General features: G+C 41.2%; 1 protein-coding gene across 1 annotated transcript; it reads right to left on the reverse strand.

Moving 5' to 3' along the window:
* Window positions 1-6666: 6666 nt before the first annotated feature.
* Window positions 6667-23508, reverse strand: LOC138612542 (creatine kinase U-type, mitochondrial-like). Its single transcript, XM_069685859.1, has 9 exons — window positions 23245-23508; window positions 19662-19860; window positions 18172-18267; window positions 17536-17757; window positions 16999-17084; window positions 12972-13095; window positions 11692-11826; window positions 11324-11449; window positions 6667-7599 (listed from the first exon to the last, which is right to left on the reverse strand). Exons 1-9 carry the CDS (start codon window positions 23388-23390, stop codon window positions 7486-7488), a joined length of 1248 nt encoding a protein of 415 aa, XP_069541960.1. The 5' UTR covers window positions 23391-23508; the 3' UTR covers window positions 6667-7485.
* Window positions 23509-23903: the final 395 nt, after the last annotated feature.

Genomic DNA, 23903 nt, shown 5'->3' on the forward strand with positions numbered 1-23903 from the left:
TATTCAATCATCTGGATACAACCAAGTACATTAGCTTCATCAAATGAGCTCACCTGCTTTATGGGCTGCACTTAGACAAGAATAATAACAACAATAAGAGATAGAGAAAAGGGTTTTCATTAATCTATAAACCAAAGGCCAACAAGAGAAAGTATAAAAAGTTGATTGTAATAAGGTTAATTTTCACCCTCAAACGAAATAATGTGCAAAAATAATTTATTCCAATTCTGTGAATCATTGAACATCAAGGAACAAGTAACAATGTTTGCATTAGATATTTTTCCATTTTTAAATTATTAGAGGTGTCTTTAAAAACATTATAAAACACTATTTCCTAAAAGGCAAGGCGCAGATTAAATCTCTGTCCAGTGATTAGTAGAATAATCATTGCGGCTCTAATTTGGATTATAGCTCAGCAAACATACTCTAAGTCGACAACACTACTGCTTCTAGTTCCCCAAACACCGTTCTTCAAAGCCCGCATTGATGAAATTTAGCTTAATTCCCACTGATTTTGATTTCAGATATTCTTTAGGCAGACTGGCAGCACTACTGGTAACCACTTTCATCAGCTCATGAGTTCAAGTGGACAAATCCCTCGTCTTATTAAACTAAGTGCAACTTTGGCTCAGATGTCAGAGGAACTGTCAAACACTGATCATCACCATGTGGCCTGCAGGTTTCTAAAGTCATTGTACTATTTGTACCATGTGTCTGTTGTGGAAAAACTAAGCCCCCCTGGCTTTAGTGTGCTGGTGCCATTACTCATATCATATACATTCTTGGAAATTAATTGTCATAACCCAAAGTTTGTTTTCTGTGGAATTCTCTATCTTTAATTTTTCCAGGATCTGCTGTGAGCCGGAAGAGGACTCAGTCATAACAGGAGATTATACTAAAGGTCAAACACTTGCTGTACTAAAACAGTTGAGCAAACAGCAACAGATAATTTAGGATGATGGAAAACAAGCAGAACTGCTCCCATTATGATTAAGGCTGAATTTTCACCTGGGCAAAGCAGACAGGCGTCAGCTCTTTGTGCAAATTTGATTGATTGTAAGTTTTCTTTTGTTTTACAGTGTACCAGGTTGGAGGTTGAATTTGCTACCTGAAGTAAGAAGCGACTTTGTTCTGTGCGAACCTGAAGGCAACATACTTTGGGAGGAGGGAGGGGAGACAAAGAGGCCCAAAAGCAAGTTTTCCATGCCCTGGGGGCCACTTTTTTGAGACAAGTATGTAGGCGTTCAGTGTTCTTCCACTCCTTTTAATCCCACTTAATGTTTTTAAAGCTCTCAGTGTTTCAGATGATCTCAAAATAAAAAATATTTTCTGTCTATGTATAAAAATCAAGTGAGGATCAGGAGAAACTTTAAAACAGGTGCAACAAATCACAAGTTAATGTAATGATGGTCAGCCAAAACCATCTGTTGTTTTTGCACCTCCTCATAAACATAAGTCTTTTTAAATAATTGAATATTGTTCTTAGGGAAAATATCTCGTTATCAACGAGTCGACCTTAGTAACTTTAAGACAAACCTGCTCAAGTGGATTGAAATTATTTGACCTTCATTACAAAACTCCCAAAGCAGATTCAATTCTAATCTTCTCTCTGATTATTGAAGACATGCAGGAAAGGATAAGATTCATACTGATTAAAACGTCACTTGTAGTATGTGCTTAACATTCCCCCCACTTTTTAATAATGCTGCAGTTTTATTGTCATACCAGCAGATGGCGCCCTCTGACAGGATGGATACCTGCTCAATCAGTGATATACTTCCCTATGTCTGTAGTCCATTAAGTCATTTTGAAAAATGCATTTCCTACCAGTGTTTTATACAAGCACACAAGAGACATACAAAACCTCACTCTGAGGGTAGTCACCATATTATAAGACGGCCTTTTCCTTTGATATTATGACCAGTGTGGGGTGCTCAGGGATGTAAGTGGTATATATATAAGAAACGTATTATCATTTAAACACTTTTGATTGGTCAGTATGGAAGCCCTAAGCTGACATGCATCCATGCATTTTATTTACTCAGTTTTCCCGTGACAACGAGTTAATGTCATTTTGTTTTCTCGTTTTCTCGAGATAACTCTGCACCACAGTAACGTCAGATGATCATAACTCGTATCCTCAGAGCTGCAAAAGCACAAAACAAACATAGAAACAGGCTTAACTTACCTCATCAGTGTGGGCGATGGCAGCATGTAATGTCCTGCTCTGGGATATCGCAGTGACCAGCCTGTTGTTCTGTTTTCTAGATCAACAGAAAATTATCTCGTTATCACGAGAAAACCAGCTTTGTTATCTCGAGATAACGAGATACTGCATATGTCGAGACAACTAAGACAAGATCTCAAGAAAGCAAACGGAAATCACTCGTTATCACAGGAAAACGGAATAAATAAAATGTATGGATGTATGTCCGCTTAGGGCTTCCGTAGATCAGCAACTGAAAAGGCAACTGATATTAAAAATCCTAGACTAGATAATTGATAACCCATTAGCTACAGCCAGACAACAGCTCATGTTAGCATTCAACCACTATCTTGCTAACATTGCTGTTAGCTAGGAATGCATGCCTTTCTGTCGTATTGTATAATACTATCAAAAGGCTATGTTAGCATACTAACCTTAGCTGAAGTCTGATGGTTGCTAATGGGTTATCAAATGTGCTGTTTTAAATTGAAATATGGTCAAATGTCCCTCCAGGTGTTTTACTATCAAACGTCTTTTCAGTTGCTGATCAATAAGGAAGTGGTTGTCTGATATCCCAAATTAAAACATTAGAACGGCTCTGATGTCCGCCGTGTGAACATGGTAATTGTCTAATAGGCTTTGGAACTCGCAGTCCTTTTAATAAGTATTTGAACATGGAATATATCATGATACATCTTTAGAAGACTTACTAAATGACTATGCATACCTGTGCATTTCCCTGCTACCCTGATGCCCAGTGAGAACTCCCAGAACCAAGATGTGTGAGATCTAAAAATATCTCTTTATGTTACCCGATTAAGAGTCTTTCAGCTGTTTTTTTCCCTGTGGAGCTTAAACCTTTATCACCCTATTATTATCAAATTCATGTTTCTCCTCATCACTGCATTTGTGGTTGAAAGTTACACCAACAAAATTAAGAACATTAACTCCATATTACTTTCTAATGAAATGGCTAAATTCTAGCAGTAAAAATGTACAACATATAAAATAATGAATTTAGGAGGATCGACATCAGGAAGCTTTCAGATTTGCATAACTTAACATTTCTATTGTGACCTATTTCTTATTGAGGCACAGAACACACAGCGCTATTTAAAGAGCATTTAAATCTTTGGAAATAGACATTTGTATCTGGAATATACTTCTTATCAGGTTGTGCAAAACTTCTTATCAGGTTGTGCAAAAAAAGGGTGCATTTTAGGAGCAAGTAGTGGTGTGGAGGCTTTACGATACATTGTGCACTCAGTATGTTTTACTTTCCTGCCCTTTTGACCTTTATAGGTACAGAAAAGTACAAGAAAGCAATGATTATATTTAGATAACTTACTGAACTGTCTGCCAACGTATTAATGTTACTACACATCCCTGTTTTCAGAGTGTATAAAGTCACTGAGCGTGCAATAAGATGCATATCGTCGAAAAAATGGGGATTTTGAGAAGGAAAGGGTTTCAAGACATGCTGTTTATTCACTGCAGACCCTTCAAGCTCTCAAGCTGAAGGGTCCAACCATCCTATAAATAAAGAGTTGAAAAAAGAATGTATTTCTTTCTTAGTTTTAAAGTTTAAAGTCCCTGTGAGGAGTTTTTTTTATGGTAATGAAACAGACTGAAATTAATTCTGATTACTCTCTGTGACCTACAAAAGCAAACCAGACCATCAGCGACAAGATTGATTATCAGGTGTCAGACGAAGCGATTCACTGCACATTGCCTTTGTTTACATTTTCCAGGGCTAAAATTTAAAGTGAGAGATACATGTGACTGTTAAAGAAAGTAGGATGAGATTTTTAAAATTTAAAAACCACCACTTAAATATTTACAGGACAAAATCAGCACAGAGATAAGAGGTACGGCTTTGTCCACAGGGGGCGCCAAAATCAACACAAACCAAAAGTTTCCTCACAGGAGCTTTAAATGATTATTTATGCACTGATGGACCTCCGTGACTTTAAACCCAAACAAAGCTCCACATTCAGCATCTTCTTTTCTTCATCACTGCTTCCTAAACACATCTGTTTCTTTCAGCTCACAAAGTGTCCTCGTCTCCAACAGCCGACGGGCGAGCCGAGCTAATCCTTTAAATCAGAGCGGCCTTTCTTCCAGAGCAGCCAGCGTTTACTGTAAACTTACAGCTGAGAGGCAGAAATAGACACAAATCATGCAGAGACCAAATTAGGTTATAGGACAGGCTGACTGTCAGTGTCTGTGCAGCTGTGATTAAAGAGTGTTCGTGAGCGTTACGTTGCACTACACAGCACTTTGTTTAAACGCCGGGTTGTTTCAAGGTCACTTGGAATTGTTTACTAACCGTTCTTAGGTGGAAATTTCTCAGATAGACTTAGATATTTATTTTAAGAGCTTTCATAACAACAAATTTAAGAAAAGTCCTCTGATAAGAAACCCACTAAGATCTAAGCTAACTATCTATTCACGTTACACTAAATACTGCAGGCTAAAGCATTCTCATTACTATTTAATCTAGATTTTAGTACGTCATCACTATTCACCCACCATTTTATCCTCAGAAAACCTTGCTTCTGCGCGCTCTCCTACACTGTAGAGATTTGTTTTGTGTTACCCACAAAGCCCCTTGCTTCCCAAATCGGGAGCCCCCATTGCCTCAGTGAAGTGGTTACCATCGCAACCCGCTCGCTCCTCAGCCATATCTGGAACAAGGAGGAGGAGAGGAGACGAGAGAGTCTGCAGCATTATGCTCGTGACATACTCTGAGAGGAGAGCTGTGAGGGAGGGAGGAGGAGGATGTTTGTGTGTATTCGTCAGAACCGTCTTCAAAATCCTCGCAGAGAGAGAGAGGAGCAGATTCTTCATGCCTCGCAACACCAACACTTGACGTCTCCCTCAGCTGCGTCTCGTCAGAACACTGAACCGCCTTGTTGAGCAAAACACTGGAAAAATTGTTGCCTGTTTCATCACCGGAGACAATGAAAATGTGTTTATTCACAGCGGGACAAAGCACTTGTTCCATGCTTCCTGCACTGCAGAGAAAACACGGGAAGCTTTGCACTCAATTCAACAAATAAGACACACGTTCAGGTTAATTTTCTCTCTCAAGTGCAAATGAGGCGCATGATTAACTGAGCATGTTTCTGCTGTGGTTGTGGACTTGGTGTTTGCATCATATTAGATGTGTTCAGATTTGATACTTAAAGGAAGTTTAAAGGAGTAACTCTCTGTGTTCCTCTGCCTATCAACACAAACAAATCATTTATTACTCTTAATAGTTGATATGGTTTAAATATTGCACTTCCTTTCGTATTGTTGTGGTTGCTTTTTGTTCTGTTGTCTGCTCTCCTTCTCTCTGTTTTACTGTCTCATTGCATCCATCCATTGTCTGTACCGCTTTAATGTTCAGGGTCGCAGGCAGCTGGAGCCTTTTCCAGCTGTCATTGGGCGAGAGGCGGGGGTACACCCCGAACTGATCGCCAGCCAATCACAGGCTGACAAACAGAGACAGACAACCTTTCACACTCACACATACGGGCAATTTAGAGTCACCAGTGACCCTAACGAGAATGTCTTTGGACTGTGGGAGGAAGCTGGAACTTACGCACGCACAGGGAGAGCATGTTCCACACAGAAAGGCCCACTACATCCAAACTGGGACTCGAACCAGGAACCCTCTAGCTGTTAGATGGCAGCGCTGGTCACAGCATTTCTTTATCAACTCAGACGGAGTTTCAGTACCTGATCAAATTTTAGTAATGGACGGCATGGTGGTCCAATGGTCAGTGCTATTGCCTCACAGCTAGAAGGTTCCTGGTTCTTTCTGTGTGGAGTCTGCATGTTCTCCCCGTGCATGCGTGGCTTCCCTCCGTGTACTCCGGCTTCCTCCCACAGGCCATGTACCAGCTGGGATAGGCTGCAGCCCCCCATGACCCTGAACAGGACAAGCTGTATAGATAATGGATCGATGTATAGCATCAGTCTGTTTTTCAGACACTTGACTTGCTGCTATTTATCAAATATTTGTCACTTTACTTTGTAGTTTTGTCATTATCTGCTCTTTGTATCTTTTAGTTTTACTGTCTCTCTCTATCTTTCCTTCTCTTACTGCTCGGCTGCAACAACCAAACTTCCCACCTGTGAATCGATAAAGTCTTTTATAATCTTATTCTGACGTTAATTAAATCAATATTTAATCCAGGCGCAGATTCAGAGGTGTTGGCTCTGTGTGGAAACAAGCATCCTGAGCACCAGACTTTCTAAGCACAATACAGTTTTGTTTTGCTTCTGGCTAAACATTGTCACATGACGCTTCGCAACCGCGCTGATCGCAATCACGCTCCTGGAGCTTGGTTACCACGGTAACTTAAAGCTTGGGCTTCATGCTCGGAGAGAAATCCTGCTGGAGACCAAAGAATTAACTCGAGTCCATGTAGAGACAAAAAAACAAGCGAGAGAGGCAGAGGAGGAGGAGGTACTGTTAAATAGATGATCTCTTTAATAAAAGACTTTACGGTGAGACATTCACTCATGAGCTGGAATGATATTGCTTCAGAAGCTTACAGTACATAATCCAGCCCGGCCAGTGTGTGTTAGGACTTTACATTTCGACATCCAGTGTGTCATCAAACACACGAAACCTCCGGAGAAAGCACAAGACTCCTCAGTTTTACCCTAGTCTACATTCAAATCCACTCGAAATGGTGAAAAGAAACGCACAGTCCACAATGGAAAGTAAAGCACAAATGGATGGAGTATATAAGCACCAGATAATAGTCATGACCGACAACACACAGGGCTGAGAGGGGAGGAGACTGAGTATAGGACATGCGTCAGGAGGGGGCAGAGGCAGGGTAAAGCCAGGTCAGGTGGGCCGAGGGGAGCTGTAGATACTGTGTGGCCATGCAGAGATGTGCAAACCGGCGGAACATTTTTGCTCCGCTGCAGCCTACAGTTTGTGCATCCTTCATCAATCTTTGCTGCCATGTTAGAGCAAGGTTTGTGTTTGAGATTAAACGCCTTCAAATGCATCTCAAACATATTGAAGCCCAGTGTTGTGGGACTTGGTTTGGTGTAGCCTGATAGCTGCGTGTAATACATAAAGATTATATCATAGAGAGGTATACTGAGAGGGCGGGTGAGGGAGGGAGGGGTGAGTAGATAAGTAGTAGTAGTAATAGATGAGGCAATGACATAGATATTTATGATATCTATGGGCACAGAGGGGGTGTTTGTGCATGTGTGTGTGTGTGCGCGTGCCCAGAGGTTTGTGGGGTGAGTTCGGGGATCAGTGACTACTTGAACTGCTTGAGAGGTGGGGGCACCTTGATGTCCTGGCCTTTCTCCAGTCTCTTCTCACACTCGATCAGGTAGTTGACGCCATCAACCACCGTCTGCACCAGCTGGACCTGAGGGAGGGAAACAAATACAATCACCACAGCATTACTAGCACATGGTGCAGACTCTGTGAAGCTTGATGATTCTGTATGTTTCCAAATATAAATCTGCACTTCCACATATATTTAGGTTTACTCGTCGTGAGGAGTATTAATAAGCCTGATAAAAAAAGTGGTATAATATCCCATATGTTGGCAGTGTTTTTGTCTTCAACATGACACAAACACAGCGACAAAACATAATATACTCAATGAACTATGTATGTTTAGTTATGAATTGAATTGTATATGTCTTTCAGTCTTAGCTTGCTTGAAAGCTCAGTAGAGATGGCACCATAAAAAGGCCAGGTATATAACTTTTGACAAAGGGAAAGAAAAAAGAAAGGCTCCTATAATCGTAGCTTAGCGTGAAGAATAGAAAAAGTCTTCAGGCGCTCTCACAGCGAGCCAAGGATTTAATTTAACATGCCGTCATCTTAGTCTTAATCTTAGTCATTGACTCTTTCTAGCCACGCCCTGAGAAAGACCCAACGACGGTTGAAACCGGTTGCCATTATTTCTTTCATATTGATGTATTTGTACAAGAGCTGCCCTGATTCAATAAAGGCATTTCAAACTAAATCCTTTGCTCGGTGCGAGAGCGCCTGAGGAAAGCCCAGTCTTTCAAGAGCACCTGGCGTTCACCTGGAGTTTATCACCTTGCAACCGTAAGCATCCGCTATCCCTCTTTTTTTCTAGAAAAAGACAGGCTTCAGTCTCAAGTGGTTGCCTGGCAACTAGTCACAGTCAAGAAATAATAATAATAAGTGTTTTTATAAACTTTAAATTTCATATAGATCAAACAGAAGAGACACAACATGTTAATCCGTGAGACTTAGAGGTGCTGGTTGGTGTATTTTTCTCCCTTCGGACAGGGCCAGACTCTCTGCTTCCAGTCTGAGCTAAGCTAACAGTCTGCTGTCTCAAGCTGCATATATACAACACAGACACAGGAGTTGTATTAATCTATTCATCTAACTCTTTGCAAGAAAAGGAAAAAGTTAATTTCCCAAAATGTCAAACTTTCCCTTTAAGGATAGTGACGACGTGCGACTGTGAGTAGCTGCAAACACAAGCAGCCTGCAGGTCTGACACCTGCATTCCCCTCACAGCTGATCCGTGGACATACAGACACTGCCAAATCTTGTATAAACACAAACAGTCTGCACTCATAACTGAGCTGTGAGGGAGCATCAACCAGAGGCTGATAGCCTTTCCTACAACTGTCGTTTACAAAAACAACACGGCTGTTTAGATTACGTAACAGGGATTTAATTAATGTAGATGTGTGTGATGAAAACAGCTCTGCAGCTTAGAAACAAGCAGCCTGAGATAGGTTGTATGTTTTGCTCTTAAGAACCAAATCAGATTTCAGGTTAGTTCTGATTAAAAAGTCATTAAAAGTCACCATGGACGTCTTGTGAGCTTGTGTTGTGCACATCCAGGGTATCGTATCTGATGGACTTCAAGAGGAACAATTTCTTATTATTGCCCTACTTCTCCGGTTCCTCCATCTATTAACGTATTGACACAGACTGCAGAGTGCTCCTCTCCTGAGTGCTCATCAGTCTGTGATCTGGATGATGGAGGACCAAACAGCAGTGAGCGGCCCACGCGCTCCAAAAAGCTTAGAAAAGGAGTGGATGTAGGAGCCAGACGGGCCACAGTGCTTCTGTTTACCTCCCAACACTTAAAGCTCTCCGTCAAAGTCCCGGATTTATTTCTCCTGCACAGAAGTAATGAGCAGACTGTGCTCCCTCAATCACAAAGAGTCACATCTCCACGTTATGTAACAGTAAGAAAATCCGACGAGCTAATTAGAGCAGTGCACCCCAACCAACAGGGAATAAAAACAGCAGAGAACAGCTCCATTGTTCTGTATGACTCTGTCACATAGGCATGACAGCATTACCAAGGACATAACAAAGAAACACAACATGTGCAGCCTGGACGAGAACACTTCTGTCTTCTCCTCTCAAAATTGAGAAAAACATCTTCAGCTTTGGTCGGAAAAATACGCTCCAACTGTTTTTGTCCCGTTTGTGCCCCAAAGAAATCAAACAGTCTTTCGGTAACGGTCAAGCTGCCGTCTGATACGTCTTTAGTGTTTGCAAGGCAGCATGTTTGGCAGTAAACTGTGCTTTAAATGACACACTGATGACACTGAATGCTTTTCATTAGGTTGCTCACTGCCCTCACGAGCATCTCTTCCTCATTTTACGCTCCTCAAAGTGAGGTAGCATGTGAGAAGAGAGGAGCCGAAGCTGCTAAAAGAGTAATCATTGCCTCTGCGTCAGTTTGAAGTCATAACAGACTAAGTGCCACACGGGGAGGTGCAGCATTTATACGGCAAGCACTTGATAAAAGAATTCAATGTGGGATAAACATGCGTTTCCTGGCTTTGAGCTCCGCCAGAAGCCTCCTCTTCTCTTGCTTCTAGTCTCCTGAAGGTGCTACGGGAGTTTTAGAATCCTAACTGATTAAAAAATCTGGTTCCATCAAGAAGAAGAAACCACTTGTCTGAAAACAACAGCACATCAATCAAGACAGGATATTATTTCAATTATTCATGTGTGCCAGAGGAAGCCACCTCACATGATCTTGTATGATCTCACAGTGAAGCAGATGTAAACAACTCAGAGACTGACGACAACCTGCTGTCATGATGCTTGGCAGAGGGAAGAAACAAAAGTCTGGATGATAAAATGTTTTGGGGGGCGCGGTCAACGCAGGTTGTCTATTCTTCAGCAAGACCTGGAGGTGATATTGTTTTCTTTTAACAGCAAAATGCTAGCTAATGTTAGCATCAGGGCTAAAATGTGTATTGTTTAAAGACACTGTCTGCGTATCCTTCTCTCTGTTATCATCCAGATTTCATTGTCAAAAGCCGTTAAGGGGAAATAAAAGTGGAACTGTAAACTCTTACATTACCAGGTAATCTGACCCGACCAAGGACACAAACCAGATTGCTTCTCTGATTTCTTGAAAAGGATGAATCAGATATAAATTGGACCTAGCCTTAAATGGGAGTGAGGCAGGACGAGGAAGGTCGCAAAGGAAGCATAAGCAAGCATGATGAAAAGCACCAGGGGATGCAAAGAGTAGTTAGACTACTGAACCGTGTTTATACAGGAGGACTTGTCACTGAAGAGTTTTTCAACACATTCAGATGTCATAGTCCTATTAGCTCTTACACACTCCGGTGTCGTGTCTCTGCAGGTGAATGCTCTGTTAGTAAAGTCTGTTTGTGCATTCTTCAAGTCGAGCTGAAACGGCATTTCGAGAGTATCTATCTTCCGTATCGTGACGTGTTTCCGAGTGAAACAGGACGTGCAGGCGGGACATATCATTAGAGGGATTTGATTTGATCGTTGAGAAGTGGGCGTAGACAGACGTTCTCCACAGCGCAGCAGCTAGCTAACTGACCGAGCGTTCTTGGTGCTCTGCGGCTAAATGTTGCAGATTGATTGGTTGAGATTGTTTCGTGCTAACTTACGTGAGCACGCGTGAAATTTAGTTTTACCGGAAGAAAAAATGATCAGATTTTGATATAAGAATATGAAGAAATGGATTTTCTGTATTTTTTTGGCCTATATTGTCAAATAGATGCACAATATTACCGGGGATGTGATCTAAAAGGATTAAAATGACATTTTTCATTTCACCTCGACTTTAAATATACACAACGTGTCCCTACCTCAGACTGTCCCAGGCGGTCCAGGTTGGAGATGTCAAATATACCTCCCACAGCAGCCGTGTCCACACCACCCGTCCCTCTCTTCTGCAGACGCAGGTTGCTCAGGATCTTACTGAAGCGGGGATCCTGAGGGTGGGGGAGAGGAGTTAGTGTGCTCAATGTACAGTTAAATATATTTTCTTGTAGAGTGAGAAAACAATTTGACGGGTTATCTTCCATAATTTAATTCTTTGATGTTTTTAAGGCCATGCAGACGCTCTGTTTTCAGTCAAAGTGACACAAATGCTAAAACAACACAAACAAACCTCCGTTATCTACAAAAGAGTGATTATCAGATGATTATCTTTCCATATAAACTCTTGTGTTACCTTGCTCACTAGGGGCAGTTTGACGTGGACCCCGGCCCTGAGCCCTGTGCCCAGGTTGGAGGGGCAGGTGAGGATGTAACCGAACCTCTCGTTCCACATGAACTCCCAGCCTCTCTCCTGGATCAGATGCTCCACCTTAAAGAGAGACAGAATCAGTTGCACCACAATGTCTGTCTGTTTTATTCATACATTCTGTGACCTTTGGTGTGTTTGATTAATGTGTTTATTCTGTTCAGACACAGGACACTGTTAGGAGCTGTTAAATTTACATTTTTTTTGGAGCTGTCAGGTAAAGAAAGGACACTCGTTTACTTGTTTGACTTTTAAATGACTCCTGGTTGGAGTGAGCAGGGCAAACACTGGCATGGTGGGGGAATTAAATCGGCACTAGTCTAGCAGTGAGGTGTTTTGTCACATCCTCAGTGTGCATCAGATATTATATTAGTTGGCCTTTGCTGTTTCACTAATAAGCAATTTGATAAATAACTAATGCTTGAACGGCCATGTCCAGACAGTTTGTCTACAGGCTTGAGACAAGGTTAAAACTAATATAAGTTCTTTGCTGTTGCAAGCATAAAATAAATGCTTTTACGCTGTGTTAATACCGACACGTTTGGCTGATTTAATCTGCACAATCATTGGATGGCAGAGGGACATGTCTGTTACAGCTGCTCACTAAAACATGCTGCACAGAAGTGCACTTTAACTTACTTCAATCATGCTCAACTAACCCCAGGATTCTGCAAACCAAACTGTGCCCTTTGACCTGGTAGTGTTGGTGTCAAAAACAAGTCATGACCAATACCAGAGTGCATCGGGACCGAGACAACACAAAGACTTTAAAGGGACCTAGACCAGACCAGAAGCATTTATGTCAGAGCTAACATTCGATGTAACAGAACTTATTTAGCCGCATAAGGAACAGCAACGTGTCCCCACATGCCCTGTACCCTCAATCTCCCCTCAAGTGAACACTGCACAAGCAGAGTCACTCAATACACAGTATATTTACTTAATTAGATAGCTTGTCGTTTTGCATCCAATCATGATGTTATAAATATCCAAGCAACTCAGCAAAATCCAAAAGAGTGGTTTCAGACAGGTTTTGAAACCAAATGCAGACGTATATGTCTGAAACTGAGATAAGACCCTCGCTACTTCCTGAGACGCATTGAAAACAGAGTAAATGAAACGTTTCCTCTCCTCATTTCAAACTCAGCTGAAGTCTCTCACGACTTAAAATCTTTCACAATCACACATGTACACAAACACGGCCGTACCTCCTTCAGGCCTCTGCAGAACCTCTCAAAGACCCGCTTCATGTTCCCTCCCTTCTCCATGGAGATGACCCTGGTGTGATCCTCCTCGTTGACCCAGATCAGGAAGGTCTTCTCATTGTTGTGCCTGCACAGAGAGAAGGTATATTGAAAGTGTTGATCCTCATGGGTCAGGGTTTTTTTTGTTCTTCAGTTATTTACTTGTAACAGTTATTTACTTGTAACTCCCCCAGTTGCTGAATGTTGCATAACTTTATTGTACAAGTAGCGTTGATCAAAATGTCTGGTCGTCCACACAGGTTTGCTCTTAGTTAAATCATCATGCTTCAAATTATAAAGCGCACACAGCCAGTGTCAGCCACTACAGAGGCTTTTTGTCCAGACTGACCTCCTTAATATTGTTAGAGATTTAATAAGGTAATAGAGAGGTTATGGACACAGCGGATTTGGGAGCGGACGAGAGAGAGAGAGAGCAGCTACAAGAAAAACAGCAGTGCAGGATACTTAAAAGACAGAGAAGGAGTGAAACAAAAAAGAGTATTAGAAGGAATGAAAGTAGAGCAGACTGAGCCACAGCTGCCAGTGAAACTGAAGGAAGGGATGATGGAGGGATGAAGTGAAGGTGAATTATTAAGGAGAGCAGAGGAGGGAGAGGCTGGCTGATACCGGCTGGCAGGAGGAGAGAGGAGGGAGGGTGGTGATTGATTTTGGCTGGCTAACACGTTGCATTAGGCTATTCCTGGGCACACGCTGAAACTCAATGCTGAGGCAGGCCTGCCTGCTAATAGACCTCCAACAGAGCTCAGCGATGGGGTGATGAGATTATTGGTGGTATCATGTCAGAGTACAAGTGATAGGAGAGTTCATTAAAAGCCCCTAAAATTAACTAGGGGTCAATTTTCACAAACTGTTAAATATGAAAGTGAAAAAAAATCTGCTTTAAAAAGACTTTATTCGGGACAGTGGAAGATTATGGTTACATCATTTTTTTGCTCTGACCTGCTTATAGCCTCCAGCAAGAGGAAAAAGTGAGAGGGGGGTATTATGCCAATTTCAAGCTTCATATTTCACTCTGTCTGTAATACCTGTGGAGTAGCTTAGCATAATTAACAGTTGAAAAAACCTCATGTTTCTCACACTGGTGCTCTGCAGGCCCTCATACAGCCTCTGCCTGAAACCACTCAGTCAGCTCTGTCCCTTTAAGAAACCCCGCCCCTACAAGCCCACTTTCTTCTGATTGGCCAGCTCTCCGAAGGCCTGCTGAGGCTGCACTTTGTGACGTCACAAAGTGCAGCATGTAGAAAAAACTGTGTGAAACCCGGCGTTCACAGCAGCCTGCAGACTGAGCTGAGGAGCCTGGGGATTACTCCGACAGATACCTACAGATTTGAAACGTCCAACATTGTAACATTATATATGTGTCTTAAAATGTGAAACAGCATAATTCCCCCGCTTTATCAAAAATATGAGTGGATTCTATTGATATTAATTTACTCAAATGTTATAATTATCAACGAAAATCAAGTTATTGACTTTCCTAACAAAACAGCATTAATAATCAGATAAAAAAAACCTTTCTCCGATAACTTTGGGACAAAACAGAAACATCAGGATGTTTAAGAGTTTCTGATGGAGCACTGCTTCGATATTTTGGAATCTAAAAGTTGAATCTAAATTTTGCAACCTTAAAGCTCCTGTGAGGAACTTTCGGTTTGTGTTGATTTTGGCGCCCCCTGTGGACAATCTCATCCTGCTTTCTTTAACAGTCATATCTATCTATCGCTCACTTTTGTGAGTGTTAAGATTCGCCAGTTCCTTGTGTTTTCCCTGTGTTTTTTCCCTCCCTTGTGTGTGTTGTCTGTCTTGTCCTTGTTTTCAGGCTGGGCGTGGTTGACCTACTTTTACTCCACTCTCACACCTGCAGTTCATTCTCATCAAGCCATTCTCCACCTGCTGCTGTACTTAAGCCTGGTCAAGCTCTCTACTCTTCGCCAGTTCGTTCCGTCTTCTCCAAGTGGTAACTCGACAAGGCCGATGCAGATGCTAAGTGTTACTACTGACTCTGTAAACCTGTTTTTTGACCTTGTTTTTTCCTCGCCAAAGATACCTGTTACACCAGCGTCAGTCTTTCCACGCCAAGCCTCACCTGTTCTCCGTCCTGAGCCCAGGAAGTTTTTTTTTGTGCCACAGTTATTCTGCTGCCTGTTACCTAAGTTCTTATTAAACAGGATTACCTGTATTCTGCCTCCTGTGAGTGTGTCTGCTTTTGGCATCCAGTTCTACTATTAAGCTTAACACAAAGACAGCGTGCAGTTAATGGCTTCATCTGACGGCTACCCCCTGCCCGGAGTTTCAGACATTAAAAATAACTATATAGAATTCAACCTTGTCGCCGATGGTCTGGTTTGCTTCTGTAGGTCATATAGAGTCATCAGAACTATTTCAGTCTGTTTCATAACCATCGAAAACTCCTTAAGTTGACTTTATATATAAAGCCACTCTATTTACAAATAAATTAAAACAGCAGATCAGTGATCAGACAATCAGCAAGCTACAAACTGACCATCAAATACATTTTTTATAATACAAGAACAATTTCTTACTTCTTGAATACCTCAGGCTCACCCTACCCTTCTCCTCATTGGCAGTCAACAGTTCACGGTGTAATTCTTCTCGTACTCTAGAGATCTTGAGTGAATGATACAGCAGATGAAGTCTTTAACCTGCTCTGTTAGGTCTCCTAAAGGATAATTATGGCCGTCTGAGACATCTCCTTAAAAACGGACAAACCTACATGCATCCCAAATGGTCTGTCTTAAATGGAGGGAAGGATTTCCCTCTTAATCCTCTCTTCAGCGTGATATTATCTCACTTTTACCAAAGACAAACAACTGACAGTGCATCCATTTGGAATTATTTGCTGCGGATGAATCTAAAATATCACACTTTTAAGCTGAATACTTCACAAAATATTTTTAAATTGACGATGTTTAGGAAGAGAAGTAGTAGGGAAACATAAGATAATACTTTATTGATCCCCGGGGGGGGGATTCATGAGGGTTAGGGTTAGACATCATAATCAACACTGATTTTAAAAGATCCTTGGAAGAACCTTGGAACTGCCTTTGACACTGCTGATCATGTTTTAATTCAAAGGCTTAAAGATTCAGTTGTTCTCTATTTATTTATAGGAGGGATGACTCTGTTGATTCCATCATTCTTTAATAAGGAGCCTGGAAACCACATGAATGTTGATGATCCTGTATTTGTTCTGGGGGAGGTGTGTTTGGTGCTACTTCTGTTCAGACAGATTTACATCCATCCTGATTCAGGTTGCGCCATGTTCATTTGCCAAATATTTGGCAGGTCTAAGCTTCACTGAGTTGTTACTGTAAGCAAGATGGGTGCGGCTGATGTGGGATATTCTAAATCTTTAATTGTGTCATTATTTTGTCTTGCAAAATGTCTTTTTATTATGTTGAACTAGAAGCCATAAGAATTGGATGTTTGAGCCAGCTAATTAATTCAATAGCCTAGTTTCCAGAGGAACTTAGGTCTGCGCCTGTGGATAACGAACAGACAGGTTCAATACTAATTTGCATTTGGGGATTGGTCTGGCGATGTCAGGTGAACATATGTATGATCAGGTCAATCCTGGGACCTTGAGATTAGTTGTATCTTATGATTTACATTATTATCAGTCCTCGTAATGATCACACATGACTGTATTTTCCTTTCCACCTGTGATCACAGTTTAATGAACAAGCAAGTAAGTTGTCTTAACGATTCGGCACCAAATCACCTAACTAGGGCAGCTTTTACCCAAAGTTACAGAATTCACATCTCAAACAAGGAAAGGTCACATGCCACATGAACTGACGCTGGAATACCAATGTAAACAACAGAGAAGTTGTACAAATGATTAACTGAAGGTTTCAATACACGACTTATTGTTTAACGTTGAAAGAATACTGTGCTTATGACATGTAATAATATATAAAAAAAACAACCCTGTTTTGTTTTAACTTACCAGATACCACGTGCATCTGGCCAGTCTCGAGCCATACCAGCACACGTCAGGAGGGGTGACACAGGCTTGTCAAACAGGAAGTGGTCCTATCATAAATACAAAGAACAGCAGTTTTATATTCAAAGAGCCAACAATGGGTATAGCTGAAGCAGGGAAAATGTAGAGTGGTCAGTATTCAATCAGTCAATCTTTAACATTGTGGGTGGGACAAAAATACCACTGCAGATGAATTCTGATTGCTTATCATATAAACATGTGCTCTGCTTTTCCCCCTCTGCAAGTTAAATCAAGTCTATTTAAGTTATATATAGCCCAATATAACAAATCCCAAATTTTCCACTTTCCGCGTTATGCACATGACACCCTCCCTCCCACTGGACTGAGATAAGGAAAAAATCCACAAAACAAACAATATACAAGGGGAAACTGGAATTGTCACATAACTGTCTTCTCCCAAACAAGTATTTTAATGAAAAGAAGCAAAAACGTGGTATATTATCAATGTTACACATACAGCAGCATCCCTGCATGACTCACATCAATGAGCTGTTGCTGCTCTTTGTCTGTCATCTGGGTGAGACTGTAGTACCTCCCAGCCAGGTCATCCTTCAGGCCTGAGAGGGCGTCTACCACCACCCTCTCCACCTCCCTGCGCTCCGCCCGAGTGCAGGCGGGGGGCAGACTCAGCCCCCGGATACTGCGGCCTGTTCTCACCCTGGACGACAGCACGTAGCGCTCGTCAAAGTGGCCCGACTGGAGCTGAAAGAAAGACGGACAGGAGTGTGAAAGACCTACATTTGTTCTTACTAAGACCTACTGGAATAAAGCCCAATTAAATACACATTTGATAAATAAAATAGGAAGAGGTTCTGTGAGGCCATGTTTTCTTAAGTCCTGCTGTCTCTCTGAGTAATCATAGCACTGGTTATCCAAACATTACATCCATTGACTACTGAATATCTTGTGTATTTGATACTGGATTGCAGTGTGAGCAACAGTATAATAAGGTGCATGTTATATCTTGCCAAACCAGTTAAATCCTAGCTTTACTTAAAACAAATAGTAAGTCATAAAACATTTGCTTATTGAGATATATAATTGTTTATAATAATACATTACAGTTACCAGCCTGCAGACTGAAATGATCTGTCTGTGTTTCACTTATAGTATCACCTTGCTGGAGTCCAGGTCGGTGGGGTGTGTCATGGTGCGGGGGTCGTAGCCGTTGTGTCTCTCTTTGATGACAGGGTCCAGCAGGTCTGAAAATACCTGCAACACACAATTATAAGTTTAAGAAAAGACTTCTCAAGCTGCCATTGTGCACTAGATATTTGAAATCTGATGATTAACAATCGTCAAAAAAGTGCACTGTCAAGAATGATTAACATACTCTTTGGAAATGACACGACCTCTCCCCTGACCTGCAGCTGAACCTTAAAACTCCCACTCCGAATCCATAGTTGCTATCCATTTAACAATACAAAGACAACTGTAAGAAGTCTTATATTTTAGTGGCCTTTAAATGGAAATAAAGTAAGAGCCAAACTATACATAGACACAGAGACATCCCAAAAGAGGTGTCCTAACCTAAAATTGTAAAACCTCATCTCCTGTGCTGTAACAATTGCTTTCTCTGAAACAGGACATGGAGGTTGGATGTATTTTTTTGGTTGGGGTGGGGTCAATTTCCCGAACGTTTTGGATGAATAAAGAGGCGTCATCTATGTTGAAATAGTCCTCAGAGTAATAGGGAGTAGGAGTGAGCCTGAGATGTAAAAGGAAATTGCATTTGTACTGGTAAATGACAAATGGCCAAAGTGGAAGTGCCTCCTCCAATGGCAAGGTGAGGCTGGTGTCACAGGTTAGTCATCAACATTAAGACCCATTACAGCAGAAGTGACCATGTTTTTAGCCTGACATAAAAACTGTTTGTGTCTCTACAGTGTTTACCTATTTACCTATTCATGACAACATTGGTGTTACTACACCTGCAGCGTACGGTGTCGGATCAGCTGTTTGTGTCAGCGGTTTGGTAGAAGAGACAACAAACTAAAGCAAATACAATATTATGGAAACGACAAAGTGACGATCACGTTGGGGACTGGGGGACATTGTTTTCCTTTATGACGTATGTCAGCTGTTTGAAAGTGGCATCAAATGAGCTACTGTGAGTCACTGAACATGACACCTCGGCTGCCTATGAGGTTGTTGGTGCCAGTGGTTTGGAAAACAGACCTTCCAAGAAGTCTGTGCCAGTTTTTTTTAAAACTATGTTTATTTTATTTATATGTTCGTACGAATGAGCTGGTATCCATGTCTGGCTTTTTAGCTTGCTAACTAGCAAACAGCCAGTTAATAATTTAGCCATGGCCAGTGACTGTATAACTGGATAACTTTGGATATCATTTGTTTACCCCTTGCGTACTCTCTGGCTCCAAAAAGCCGTCTATGGTCCAATCAGCTTTGCAGTAGATGCTTTGCAGATGTCACTTCAGGTCTAGTCAGTTTCATTAATGTAGAAAAAATCATAACAGAAACTCTTTTAATAAAGGTAAGGTCTAGACTATACGCTTTATAATATAAAAGAAGTGTCAGTCCCTTCTGTTCACCCACAGTGTGGAGATGTCTGTGTTTGTGTTTGAACAGGTAAAATAATGTCTGACCTCGTAAGACTCCTCGTCTCCTGCCACCATGCCGACGGTCTTGATGAAGGGGTGTCCTGGGTTGTCCACGCCCGTCTGGATGGCCTGGTCCAGCGTGTAACCGTTGGGGGTGGCCTTATCACACAGCTTGGCATAGATGGCAGGTGTCAGGTGACTGGCCATGCAGTTGTTGTGTTTGCGCAGGTCAGGGTACTCCGCACTGCACACATACAAACGTAAGATAACATATTACTGCGTCGATCTTTGTCTCTTTAGTAGACAGCCTGGGTACAGTTTGATTATGGAGCTGTGCCCTCAGCGCAGGTGTGGAATAAGTCACTTACTCAAGGTCACTTCCTCATTGGACATACACAGGTTACTGCTGTCCAAACTGTAAAATACCTGGCTATGGGACGCCTCGGTGAGAAAGATGTAGGAGACGCAGGGACATTAGGCGGGTACTCGCAGACATGAATGTGATAAAATACTAAGTACGGTTGTATGTTAAAGTGGAACGATTTTTTTCAGCCTAAATTTGGCTTGTTTGATTTTCAGTTTCTCAGCACGCCATCGCGATGTTCTCTCAGATGAGCCATCCAGGAGAAAGAGGGGGCAATGAGCCTTTTTGAGTCACATTCTGATGTTATCACACCAATCCTGTTAAACCGACAATACAGCATACTGTAAGAAGAATGTTATAGAAGTCTATCCTGCAGCAAATCACGATCTAGGTTTTGCTTGTTAGGCTTCAACACAGCCTAAAATGCAGCATCAGGTAACAGCAACTACGCCTGTCAATACTCTGATTCGATATCATTGTTTATCAGCCCCCAAAACATTAACTGGTTTCAGCTAAGTTATCCTGTGAGTATAACAAAGAACAACAGTGCAGTGCTGGCGGAGAGAGTAACATTAGTCACAGCTTGCAGAATATCAGCAACCAGTGTTTTAGGTACATTTTCTTTGTCACTGGTATCGGAGGGGTACTCAGTTTGCTGTCTAGGTATAGGAATCAAGGGTACCAGGAAGGAAGAAACGGTAACACAACATCTCTAATGCTATGTGGCATACATTGATGACAACTGACTTTTGGGCTGGAGGATGAAATGGATGAGCAACCTGACAGGCAGAGTTCACTTCCAACAGGCTGGCTAAATTCAACCTTTAAATCTTCATGAGATGCTAAAAGTGCCGTTATTTCACTGCTGAAGGCAAAGAAAGCTTTTAGATTTATATTCATATTGTGAAATAATGCTGCTGAATAAACAAAAACAGACTAATCACCAATTCACCTCTATATTCATATGAATTATTGAGGCTTTAGGCAGGCAGGTACACAAACACAGAGAGGCTGCTGTCCCAATCTGGCTTTCATCCAATCACATACTTTCTTTTATGGCCGAGGATGGAATTAAATTGGGGTTTGCATGACAAGACTGCAAAAGCAGCACAGACTAAGTAGCTTAACGGTCCTGCTGTGTGCTAACAGACAAGGTCGACTTAGACATATAATATGACACAATAACTGATGGTTATGAATAAGATATTTTTTGACATGGAGAAACTTGGCCTTTTCCCATCCTGCTACACAAAAGCAAAGATCCCAATTGTTCCACAACAATGAGCTGAAAAGATGGTCAGCGTTATCTTTGCTAGCACAGTGTCGGCTACTCCAGTGTTCTTGTGTTAATCATTACCATTTAAAAGCTCCAGGAGAGATTGCAGGAAACGAGGGCGAGAGATGCAACGAAGGCTGCACAGTGCCGCATCCAAAGCCACAGGGGTATGTTTCAGAGCCAGAAAAAGACAGGTGGCTGCAGGTGTCATTACACTGAATGTGCTCCAATATGTGCTCATCATGCAATATGCTCTGGAGTCTGTTGTTATTGCAGGATTTAAAAAGGCCAACAAGCTGTCTGGTCAGGGTGCCAAGGCACATATTTCTAAAAGGAACAATAGATGGATGACTCACTGGTCACTTGTGACCCCCTGCAGGGCGATGCAGTGCAGAACATTTATTGCTAAAGTATCATTTTAATTATTATTACAGCAGTATTCAATTAAAAAAACATGATCTATGCTCTTATTGGTGTTACATAGTTACTTTGGTAAGAAAACTATCTAATACCAATGTGTAAATCTCTAACCCTTTATAAGCCTGTAAGATATGTGGTATAAGTGCTTTTAAAACAATTATTTGTCTATTTTATTTGATTCAAAGAGCACAATTCTTGGCTATTATTCTCCAGACAGCCCCGTCCAACCATATTTTCAGCTTAATAGTTGTTTTAATGATTGATAGTAGAAAGTAGGACGTACGTGAGCAGCAGGATTCAGGTTATACTGTATCAATAAGGCTTGATAAGAGAGAGCCAGTTGTGTTGGCAACTGATTTTATGATTTTCCTTTGGTGGAAGTGGCCTTTGGCAGTTAAATCATTAAGAATGATTTTTCAAGTGATCTAAAAATACAAAGTTGTACTTTTAGATACTCACCCAAAGTATGTCCACACCTGATTGCAAGACTTGGAACAAGTCAGAAGAAATGGTTTGGCATTTTTCCTGATCATAGTAAACAGAGTCTTTTGGCACAAATGGGTGAAGCACTGTTTGGTTACTCCTCAGATAAACAGCTGAACTCATCTGCAAACCAATGTCAGTGCCTTTATAGTTTGTTACATTGAGAAATAGATAAATAAATAATCATGGTGCTGTAGGTGCATTTTCAGCGTGACAGTTATGCAACACTCTGGGCTGGGTTTTGTATCAGAGCAGCAGTTATGGTTTTACTGACCTGTATATATGCACTGCTTTATAAAGCATGCAGACGTGTTGCAGGACACGTACGCATCACCACACCAACCTCTGAATATCTTTTATTATTCTATTGCTCTGTCGTTACAGTCATATCTATATCCTCCTATACTGCACAAGTGACGAGGTAAAATATGTCCCCTGAGATCTGGTGCAGGGGGGGGGGCACCCTTGTAGTTCTTTCAACGACGAGTAAAATACAGGCAGACATTTTTATATGTGACATTTACTTTACATCATGCAATAAGTGGTGTGTTAATTTAAATCTGTATTATATTAGAATGTTTGTGTAGTGTGCTTTTTCCCTTTTGTGCCCCTATGATTAAGAAAACACACATACATTTGTTACCCGACAAAACACTTATATGACAGAAACATACGTAGTTGTACTGTTAGAAATGGGTGCGTTCAGTGTTAACTGGCTTTGGTTCGCGTCGTATGGCAACCTAAATTAATATTCCTTCTTTGTAAATTGCTTTGAAATAACAGCATATTTAAATTTCTATATTTCTTATCATTTTAAGTATTCTTTTTTATAATGATCATATTTAATTAGAAAATGTTCCAATTTTTCTCGATGCCAATGTTATTGACGCTTCTGGGGTGGTTACCTTAAATGCCCCCTTTTTCAGATTGCGTTCTGTTAGCAAGGTTACTTTGATGACTCCAACTCCGCCATGTTTATTAAATTACAAATAAACTAACATTCTTAATATCAAAAAACAAACCTTATAATGGACATAATGACATACAACGTATTTATGAACCCATGGCCGGCGGGGTATCGTTACCTAGCGGGGTAACTCCTGCGTACAGGCACTCCTGCGCTGACATGTTCCCGGTGGAGCAGGAATCCAGCCGTTACCGATCCTCCAACCAACGACAGGATCCCAATTTTTCGTTTGGAAGACAGGATTCTTGAGAAGCTGCTTGCCATTTTTTTAAATTAAAATCCCCTTTAAAAATGTCAAAAAGAAATGTTTTCCTCGGTCACAGGGAGGGAGTGACAGGTGGATGGGTGAACGTCAGTGATGAAGTCCCTCTGTTGGAATGATAACTGGGGAAACGGTTTAACCAGAGCTGCGTCAAGATAGATACAGTGAGAGACCGGAAATACAGCTATAATTTCAAATTAAAAGCACAAATATTTATCATCGAAATACTGTGTTTATATCAATTTGGAAAGTAACTTGTAATTATTGACTGTTCAATTTTTCTGTTGTATCTATTTGAGTATTTATATTTTCGTTTGTTGTTTGTTGTTAATGTTTTACCTTATAACATTTCAGAGGGAAACTTTTTATTGCACTACATTTATTTACCAGCTATAGATACTGGGTTCTTTACAGATTCATATTTCACTATCTAAACTTATTGTGTTAAAAATTAGGATAAATTGTTGTAGATTTATAATGCAGCTGCAGCTTTGCAAAGCCGTACTGTAATAGTT

This window comes from Semicossyphus pulcher, unplaced genomic scaffold, assembly GCF_022749685.1.
Source record: "Semicossyphus pulcher isolate SPU_LCO1_2020_fin unplaced genomic scaffold, fSemPul1.0.p SCAF_8, whole genome shotgun sequence".
NCBI classification, from domain to species: Eukaryota; Metazoa; Chordata; class Actinopteri; order Labriformes; family Labridae; genus Semicossyphus; species Semicossyphus pulcher.